This window comes from Sebastes fasciatus, chromosome 4, assembly GCF_043250625.1.
Source record: "Sebastes fasciatus isolate fSebFas1 chromosome 4, fSebFas1.pri, whole genome shotgun sequence".
Classification (NCBI taxonomy): domain Eukaryota; kingdom Metazoa; phylum Chordata; class Actinopteri; order Perciformes; family Sebastidae; genus Sebastes; species Sebastes fasciatus.
Window position 1 is genome coordinate 20,248,813 of NC_133798.1, and position 11,027 is coordinate 20,259,839.

At 41.2% G+C, this 11,027-nt stretch overlaps 1 protein-coding gene across 8 annotated transcripts in view; it reads right to left on the minus strand.

The window, feature by feature from the left end:
• The window catches only part of tjp1b (tight junction protein 1b), an 84,594-nt gene extending 73,798 nt beyond the window's left edge, over positions 1-10,796 (minus strand). For 3 of the 8 annotated variants that reach the window (XM_074632601.1, XM_074632590.1, XM_074632587.1), the window contains exons 1-2: positions 10,305-10,795; positions 9,594-9,705 (exon numbers count right to left, since the gene is read on the minus strand). In XM_074632601.1, the coding sequence (XP_074488702.1) occupies positions 9,594-9,705; positions 10,305-10,740 (548 nt within the window). In that variant the 5' untranslated portion in view covers positions 10,741-10,795. Of the gene's footprint in view, positions 1-9,593; positions 9,706-10,304 lie in introns of all 8 variants that reach the window. The other 5 variants (XM_074632592.1, XM_074632591.1, XM_074632589.1 and 2 more) reach the window with 2 other exon arrangements.
• Between the last annotated feature and the right edge of the window lie 231 nt (positions 10,797-11,027).

Sequence of the window (11,027 nt, forward strand, 5' to 3'; positions counted from 1 at the left end):
TTTGATCGGAGTTTGTGAGTGATTGACAGCTGCTTATAGACGGCAGGCTCCAGCTCGGCTCTGATTGGTTGTTTTCCTCCGGTCTGTCAGCTTCAGTGGATGTTTAACGGGGGAAAATAGCCAATTTTTAATATTCATATATGTTATTCCTATGGTCTGAGACAGCCCAAAAATACTAGTAAACATGAACTCTCTCCCAAATCCCAAAACTAGAGTGTTAAAACTCACATTTGTGATGTCATTGGGTATAAAGTGTGGAGCTGTTCCATAGACAATGAATTGGTAGAGATGTTATAGATGACACTGAGAGCACCCAGAGGAATGATCTGAGTATATGGGTACATTTTGAAAAAGAAAACAATCATTCTGTGGGTCCACAAAATGAGTCTCCCTTTGGCTACGGAGCAGCTCCAGACTTTATACTGGAGTTTTCTGGCTTTGAGAAAGAGCAGCTCATGTTCACACATATTGATTGAGCTTTCCTAGGCCATGGAAATAACATATTGGAATTCTATATTTAGGTGGTGTAACCCTTTAAGTCACATGTTGTAACTTAATGGAAATTTTCAGGAACTTTCAGCCACATCTTGTGGACTTCATCAAGGAATGGAGTAAAATCAGAATATTAATCCCAGATATTTTATGTGTGTTTGGAGTAAAACCCATCTGCTGATGACGGCCATAAAATGAGACTGACAGCTTGAATTACTGGAATTTTTCAGGAGCTTTCTGTTGCATCTCATGGCCTTCACCATATTATTGTAAGTTCATAAGATTTAACTGATCCAAGGTCAATAAGGTCAATAATGAACCTTCAAGCTCATATGGACTCAATCTACTCTGTCACACCCAAAACAATGTGAATGTAAAGTAAAAGTACTGAGTGGAACAGCTGAGTGAGGTTATTATTATTAAACGTCTGACTCAGTTATCTCTCTTGTAAACGAGCAGGGCAACCAAATATCATGGATTGCTGCTCATGTTACTGTATGTCTGACTGATATAAAATCAAAGTAGTCAGCACACCTACTCTCACAGATAGGAAAGGTTCCGTTGGCTCTTTTTATAATGCCAGATGTTAACATGATACAGTTGCTGGTTAATTAAACTTAAATGTCTCGTACAATGAAATTGGGGAACAGACTCTAGAAAATGTTCAGGAACCATTCTTCGGTTACTTTTGTGTTTCACACAACATTTGTCACATTTTCCTGAAACTTGCCATAACAGAATGATATGGCCAGAGGTGTTTTTAATTCTGCACATCACACACGAGACATACAGTGCTACTGCAACCCAATCTCATGGAAGGCGTATGACACATTACAAGGACATTGTCATGAGGACGCATTTTAGGCTTTTCACGTGTCATTTGTACGCCGCCATTTTTACGCCATGCAACAAAACTAGGAGCAAACTGGGGGTAAAACTAAGGTAACGTCTGCAGTTAGGTTTAGGCAACAAAACCACATAGTTAGGTTTAGGAAAAACAACATGGTTGGGCTTGAATTAAGCACGTAAACAGAGTAAAATACGTACGGAAACAACGTTACACAAGCAGACTTTCTCACTTTTTATTCTACATCACTAGCTCTGAGCGTAGCCTGTTTACGCGGATATGTTTACATTGGACTCATAACAGTCTACATGGCGTACAAATGACACGCCAAAAGCGAGAATGGCGTTCTTATTGCACATTAAATACTTTGCAAATTACGTGTCATTCATATGCCTTTTCGTGCGACTGGGCTGGTTACTGACTTGATGGAGTCTCAGCTCACATTGAACAAGTGATAAACTACTAACATAGACGGACAACCATTAACACTCCCCCAATCACACCTACGGGCAGTTTTCAGTTGCCAGATTACTACACCTGTGTATGTATTTGGTCTGTGGTCAGGAACCGGAGCTCCACACAGAAAGGCAGCATTTTTTATAAAATATCCCATTTGGTCCAAGCAGGGAACCACAGGGTTTATTCATTTGTTTGTCGCATGCAAAAGCTTGGAGACTGCTGGTGCATTTTGAACAAATTGGCTCTCATTGTTACATAGACATTTGTTACACTCAGTATATTTTCCATAACCTGAATTCAAACATTGCCAATCAATTACAATAAATGAGATTGCCACAGGCATGAGCAGAGCAAATATTGATGTCCAATATTACTGTAGAGTCATCTAAAATTCAAGAAATGAGAATACACAGAGAAAGTGAAAAATCTGTGGCCTTTCTCTTGAAGTTGGACGGGTGATAAAGGATGAAAATTGTGCCAAAATCACCAGTTCATGTCTCCCCTCCTCTACCTACCTGACACCCGCTATTGGACATTTTAATGGACTTATTCTACTGAACTAATTTTATTGGATTTTTTTCACTGGAAACACCTCTTGTACGTATTTTATTGAAAACCTTTTAATGGATTTATTAAAAGGAAACCCCACATGCACAATATTTCACACCTGAGAGAGATAATTACATCTCCTGAGGTTTCTTACACTATCTGTCTTATAGAGAGCTCGGGCATGTTGGGAACTATTGATGTTGTGGGCCTAAAATATGAATTAAGAGTTGTTTTATTGGTGATTCTGAACATTTTTCTCCCCATATCAGAAATAACTAAATAGTAGTTTATCTTGTCCATAAGTAATTTAAAATTAAAGTGACATATTTTGATGCTTGACAAAGAAAATCTGCTTCTCAGTTGCGCTGCAGATTATACAGTGACTTAGTGTTTGTAAGAGGTGCAGTACACAGCAGCTCGGTCTCAGTGGACTGCGCCCACACCACCTGTCATTAACAGCAAACAGAGGCTGGCGTGGGTTGTTTTTCAGTCAATAGACTGACACTTTTGTGCCGTTCTAAGCTTCAGAGTAAGTCGATTAGTCTAGACTTTGAAGTCTTAGAGGAGTAGAGAAGTGCTCACCTGAGTAGAGAGGTGCACTTCTCACACTCGCTCACTACGCCAGACAGACTTAAAGAAAGCTGCTGACAGTAAGAGGTCTGAGGAGGCCAGATAAATGCAAACTGAGGATCTTAGATTTATCTACCGTGAGAAATACAATACTACAATAGCTGTTATAAGCATTATGTGATAAAGGGATTATCTGGTGGGTTAATTAGGAAAAATCTGACTGAAGCACATGCTGAAAATTAACTTGAGCAACCTACAAAAGATTTCCACCATACAGCTAAAGAGGCAGAGCATGGCACTGACACCACCAGCGTCAGGGGAGTGAGTCCCTCTGTGGCCCACGCTGCTAAAAATGTATGCACCCATTACACTGTAGTGCTATAAAGTATCCTCCACATAGTGTGTGCTATACTACAGTACAGATAGTGTAAACCCCTCTATGGCAAGTGTAGGGGTAAAAATATAGGACTGCATGTTTAAATACGCCGCAGCGTGTGGTTATTATGTATAATGAAATCAATGGTTAAAGTCTCTATTTCTAAAATAAACATCTATGTTTATATAGGTATTTTATAAATGATATTTACAACAAAGCCTGATATAATGTGCAGAGAATGAACATCAGGCCTTTTCTGTTATTTAAAACTGCTCTTTTTGTGGTTGCCAGTTAGTTACTTCTGGGTGACTGGAAGCAGAAAACCCTTCAGGGCATTACAGGAACCTAAATTCATCCCGTGCTCATATGCCCAAAACATTCTCCCATGCAGTATCTGCTGGTGAGAAAGCTTCTCTGTGTAGCAAGAAGAAATTAGAATATATACATATAAAATAAACAGTAATACACACATGAAATGAGCGTGCTACACATATGTCTGGGTTTGAAACAGGATAGAATCAGTACAGTTCAAAAATCCAGTCATGTAATCAGCAGTAGGCTGCAGCTACCACTGAGGACACACGTTTTTTCTGTGAATTTGGGGGGTTTAGCAACCTTTTTGTTTATTTTTTAGGCTGCTATTTTTTGACTCAGTGTTGCACCAGAATTTTATTTAAATTGGGAAATCAAACGATAATGCTTTAATTTACAGGTCCATGATTTCCTAATAAATATCTGGAAGGAACTATGCAACGTGGTACTAATAAAAGGGAAAATACAGAATATGTTCTGAGACTAATAATTTTTTTTAATTTTTATTTCTAGAGGATATTCCTTGGCCACTTGGAGGCAGCAGAAACAAGTCGTAAAAACAACATTGACACATCATATTCTTTTAAGTTGATATGTTGCTTATTTACACATCCAGCAGTTACGGAGCAACATTATCATTCATTTGGAGTCGTGGTTGTGTCCACCTTATAAATTTAAGTCCAATAGTCACTCTTTTTTATCTCTGTTTTGGTCGCCACCAACTCCTGGGGGAAATATCGGTCTCTTTAGCTGCTAAGTGCTCCACTATGTTCACCAGCTAGTCGCTAACTGTGTGTGTCTGCTGTTTGGTGCTGAGCAGGTAGTTTACAGTGAGTTTTAAGAGCTTTCTCATCGAAAACAAAAACAACGCTATGAAAGCAGTGCGAGTTACTGAAACAGTAAAGTTGCAGGTCGGACTGCTAAACAATGACCTGAAACTCACTTTAAAACTTGGTAAGGCCGAGGGGAGCTTCATATTCTGGTGATAATTCTCTGTAGGTTCATCAGATTTGGATCCCAGTAAAATTTAAACCTCTTTTGAAAGTATTGGTACTAAATTATGCGTAATTTAAAATAGGGGAAGATAAGAAAATATCAGAAATATCGAGTATTGCAATATTATGTTTTGCGATACATATCAGTTCTCAAAAACACCGTATTTATTTTGAATTGATAGTTTACATGCAAAGATTAACAGTCAATACTTTCATTTGCATAGAGATGCACCATCTCAGTGTATCAGTGCAATGATGTTGGATGTTACAGGGACTGTGATAAATGTAGATCCCACTGTTCTGATTGCATAAAAAAGTAAACTCTTTTTTTACTCAGATATTATACATATGATGGTGTGTTCTTTATACTACGACAGTTTTCCTAAAATTGGATTTAAGAAATAGCAATATATCGCAATATATTGAATCATAACCCCTGTATATTTATACATATCGTATCGCTAGATTCTTGCAAATACACAGCCCTAATAACTAAATAGTTGGCACTAGCAGAAAATAGGTAGCAAGATGGTACCTCACTGTAGGTTTAGATCAGGTGTAGAATGATTGAGTCTTGGCTGCACGCTGGCGGTGGCGGTGGCATCGCTGCTTCCTTTTAGTAGCCTCTCAACTAATACACCACTAATGGAATCATCAGAGCGACAACAAACCTACCAGCAGCGCACCCTGTCACCTCCCATTGACCAGGACGCCATTCAGATAACTCTCCTGATTAATCAGACACTACATATCGTCATTATCAGGCATGTAAGACGACACAGCAGTCATTAGTGGACGAGGAAAATGCTGTGGACACACACACACACACACGCCTCCCCTCTCTCTCCTTCATAGACACACACACACACACACACACACACACATTACAGGGAGCGAGTATGGGAACCAGTAGCAGTGTGTCAGTGGGGAAGCATTGAGACAGCAGTGGGTCAGTGGTTGTGCTGCAGTCTGAAGCCCGCTGCATACCCATGCACACTCCACTGCAGCACTTTGATTTCACATTGGCATCCCCCCCCTCTGCATCTCGACGGTAATGGCTCGGAGCAGCCGGCCCAATCATTACCCTTCTCACATGAGATCCCTCTGCTGACATCTCTTATTGCACGCTGCACACACACCGACACAAGCACGTTCACACGGAGATAACAGGCACACGTGTGCGGTAATAACACACTAAAGCACTTTTCCTCCAGCAAGTAAATAGGACAGACGGGGCTGCCCTTCTTTCTCGTGTCCTTAGACTCTCTTGTCCACTTTATTCCGTACAGCAAAATCAAAGCTGGTTTGTAGGACTCAGAGGCTGCTCCCAGAGGAGACAAACCTGGACGAACGCCCTGAGAACCACTACCGCTGTAACACCGTGATTTATTACTTTTGCACCAAACAAAGAGGAGAAGTTCACAGAGAAAGTCCTCTTCACATGAATGCACTGCAGCAAGAAGAACAAGCGTAATGAAACACACACACACACACACACAGTCACACCTCAGTGCTGTCGCAGTGCTTTCTCTCTATGTGCTGTGAGGTGAGTCATCAGCACAGAGAAGCATAACCTCGCAGCTCCAGCTAATCTCTCCTCTCCTCCTCCTCCTCCTCCTCCTCCTCCTCCTCAACCTGCCAGCATCTCATTTTCTCCACTTATGGATGAAGGCACGGTGACTTACATCATCGCTGCAGCCTCACATATACATATAAGGCCACAGATCCAGACACATGGCCAACGCATCCCGGTGAATCACACACACACAACCTCTGTGGTGATAGATCCTGCGGCTAAAAAAAAGCCAAGCTATCCAATCAATAATCATGCATTTAATGCACTTAAATCAGCACTTTGATTCGAGATGATTGCTCTAAATGTTTTTATATGCTGGTTTAAAAATACTACAACAGTCCCGTGAAAACGATATGGCAGTCAGCGGCCCTTAAACTGCCTCACACCGGTTCCCGCGCTGCTCCTACACGGGTCCTTTGTGCCCTTTAAAGACAGAAAACCCAGAGATGTGATTAAATGCTGCATGTTCGCTCTCAGTCAGCAGGATACTGACCAGAGGCGGACGACGAAAGCCAAACTAATAAACACGGTGTCTCTTTGAACCCGCACAGCTGACAATCAATCTGCTCTTCTGCTGTGGATCAGAGAAAGTGTGCAGATGAGAAAGGTGGAAGACCTACACACACGAGGAAGATACTCCCAGGTTGTTTGCACATTTATAACAAGCACGGCTGCAGACATGGTTCACTCTGTCACACAGGGACACATGCTGGCACACGAATTCAGAAGCTGAGCATCCATGACTTGAGGCAGTTTCTGTCCTACTTCTCCTTAAGAGTGAATAAACAAAAGATTATGCTGTTTTTATCTACAAATACATGCAGTCAACCTTGCCCAACGCTGTGTCTGAATGAGCCCGTATTAAGAGGTAACACACAAGCACGTTTACATCAAAAGAGCAACAAAAACATCCTCCCCTAAGTTTTACCTTTCCTTTAACACCTCCAGATGTTAGCATCATCACATACTCAAGAGACTTTGGCATACCTTCAAATAAAGTATTTACTCTGACATGAAATTTCAAGAGGACTTACATTTCCTTGTTAGCGTACTGCATCTCCTGTGGAGGCTCTGTGACTATTCTGGCTGTGTGTGCTGCTATACTGTGTTGTGTGTGTTGGTCTGTATCTGTCAGCCTGTTTGCGTGTGTGTGTGTGTCTGTGTGTGTGTGTGTCTGTGTGTGTCAACGCCAAGGGCCAGACCACTGGGATAGCTGTCTCCGTGCTGACTTAGCTGTCATACATTAAAGAGGCCTTCTTAACGGTCTAGGGAGCATATCAGCTTGTCTGTCCCGTCACTTCAGGCGTCACATCCAAGCAAGCACTCTACCTCACACACACACACACATACATACATATACACACACTGTCAACTGCGCTCTGCTTCTCCCCTCCCCCCTGCTGTGTTAGCTGGGCCAAGGGTACTCTCCAGGGGTCTACACACACCCAGAACGACACCAACGCTCAGTCATGATGCATTCACAGGGCCTGACACACGGTGACAAAAGCTGCCTCGCAGGACTCTGCACCAGAGTACCGGACCACTCCGGACGCTCTCTAAAATATACAGAAGAAAAGCTCAGCAGATGTCATTTTATGCTCCTCGTTTCTGTCATTTCATTTACGTACGCAGTAGCGGCATTGCGATATACCGGTATTGATGATAACCGTGATATTTAAAAATGAAATATTGATATCATAGTAATACACATATGATGATATTGTGTAAATAATCCAGCGCCTCTTCAATCATTTTATAGAGAGTTATGGTAACAGACTCTCTATGTGTAATTAATTTGCCAAAAGAGAGACGTACAATAAACACATTTTAAGATTAAGAATTTTAATTATTTTTTTCAAATTTTCCATAGCTATCATGATAATATTGTTATCCTTAGGGCTGCATGATTTTGAGAAAATATCTAATTGCAATTATTTTGACTGATATTGCAATTGCGATATGATTTGCGATTTAAGAGGGAATGATATTGTTTACATCGTTATTCTCATTTTCACTGAAAAACATGATTATGGTGTGATTTTTGCAAGGATCTGTACCAAACAAAGATGTTTTCTTAAGTCTGAAGAATATGATGTGTAGGCCAGGACATCTCTGCAGCACCACAATATTTAATTATATAATAGTATTTTGACACACATGTGATTTGACAATTGCAGTAGGCCATATTGCGATTTCGATAAAAGTTCGATTAATTGTGCAGCCCTAGTTGTTGTGAATGCTTTGGCCACGATAATCGCGTAGGGAAAATTTAATACCGTGACAGTACGCAGTTAAGTACACATATCATGAATATAATACTGCAATAGCTTTTTCTGCCAAATTAGTCAAATTACAGATTAGTGACAAATTAAAGAAAAAAAACAACATAAAGCGTCTTAGATGTTGGGAAAACAGAAGCTGCTTGTATTGTTTCATTGCTCCTTAGCATACGTACATTGTTCAAGTCCATTCTTCCAAAACATCCAACACATCTTTTCATGTGTTTTGTAATTTTTTTTATGGATTTAAAAAGAACAACACACAATAATCAATATCTCTGTAAATGTGTTAATCAGGCAGCTAATTTTCAACTGCAGTCCTTTGGCAAAATGTTCTAAAACCAATGTAGTGACAGGTAAAAGAATATAAGACAATAATGTGATGATAACAGCAACAACATCAGCAACAACATCAGCATGCACAAGACGGTGCAGAAATCATGCAGCAAAACATCGATGAAATGATTCGACACAACGACAACATCCATCATTCTGGATATGGATCCATGCACAGCAGCATCAAGCAACACAACACAAATGAGCAACACTGTTACCGACCACATTTTGCACACATTAGCCACACAAAGCAAAAAGACATACTGTAGGTGCTCCAAAATCTCCCATACGCCATCAAGTTCTTCCTTCACAGTAATTTGGCATTAATTAGAAAATAAGAGAGCAGAGATTGTGGTTTGGAATCTGCAGGGCAGACACAGATGCCTAAATAGCTCCATTCACAAGAAAAAAACACTTGATATTGCAACGTTCCTTGAGTGTGAGATGAGGTGATGACAATAACAAGAGGCAGTTTGCCTGTCACTGTCTGGTAGACGCAATCAACCAACACCAGAAGAATAATTTGCTATTTCTGCTTCTGCTATTTCTTCCCCAGGAAGTGTGATTGTCATCAATCACAAAACATTGCAAAGACAATTCAAAAAAACTTTTTTGATATTTAAATGAAAGCATATTTGTACCTCAGCACTTAGTAAGAAGCCTTAGATTTAACCTCATCATCAAGATTGAGTTTATCTAAAGTGACATCTATTAACACAAAGGTGATCCAGCAGAAATGAAAGCACTCTAGATGTGTGATGCTTTTTACTCAAACGTCAGTAAAATGTAAAGTGGCTCTCACCTGGAGTCAAACACAGGGTCGGTGTACATGGGAGGGGAGCACAGAGGTTGCTCTCCTGGACGGTTAGGGGGCACAGGGAGGCCCCCTTTCCTGCCCTGTCCTGGGGCACCATCTGTGGGGACAGATTAATATATTAGACACTTTTTATGGCTCTGCTAATTCACACATTTTCCCCTCTGAGTGGCTGAGTAAGCAGGAGGACTCACAGGTTTGTAATTGTGGGATATTATCCTCAGATAACACTGAGCTGTGAATGCGGATCATTTTTCTTGAGAGTATTTTATGTAAATGTAAGTAAAGCATATTGATTTGGAATAGTGCAGCACAGACAAGGAGTGTCCTGCAAACTACAGCAGCCACGTTGAGGCCATATGTTGTCAGAGGCCATTTAGGAACGCTGGCGGCTCAGTAATCCCCTCAGCCATACAGATTTAAGAAGCTATTTTTGCTGGCTCTTAGTCTGTGGCGCTGGCTTACTGCAAAGTAGTTTTCTTCCCCTTTATATTGTTTTTTTGTTTTCAATTTTCTCACAGAAAATTAAATGCAACCCAAAGATAAGTGAAAATACTGGAGGAATAAGTGGAAACAGCTACAGATCGATGAGCTGTTTCGTTCTGATGCACGCTGAAATGTTTTCCAGCATCAGCACACACACAGCCCTCTGTGACCTTTATCTTATGTGTCGGTCAATAGTGGTGAATCAGTGGGTACCTTTTTCATCCAGCAGAAAGGAGGTGAGCAGGTGAGGACATGTTTCCTCCAGAACAGAGCAGAATGAGCAGAAGGCAGCAGGTCCCTTCGAGGACAGCTGGTCCAAGAATACCTCTGTCCGCTTCTTGCTGGACTCGTGTCCCAGTATTTCCTTGTACTCCCCCAGTGAGAAAACCTTATCGTACACCAGGTAGGGGAGCACCGTGCTGACATCCAGCTCACTCAGGATCTCTTGTCGGTGCTGTTTGAGGATCTTAGCCGCCCATCTCTTCTTCTTCCTGGTACATGGCCTCCTGCCAGGCCTCTGCTGCCTCTTCTGCCTCTTCACGAACCACCTCTTGGTGCCACTGCCAAACATCTTCAAGTTGAGGAGACCCACCAGGACTTCTACTACGGTTCTGTCAACACAGCTCCTAAAGGAGGAGGGGAGGTGCATATTTCATGCCAGTGAAACGACCATGCCACATATTTTCCTTGAGCCTCGCTTTGTTGTTGTCTGAGTCGTTTATCTGGGGCAGGAAGAGACAATCTGGAGCTGATTTCTAGCTGGCTACTTACCGACACTAAGAAGATTAGCCTCTTAAGTACACCAATGCAAACTGCTCATCACCGCGCAAACATATTTTACATTATTTTGCCTGTCTTGTTGGAAGATCAAACATTTGAGCTACTTAAGTTGTCATTTAATCACCATTTGATTAAAAATGTGTCTAACTAGTTTCT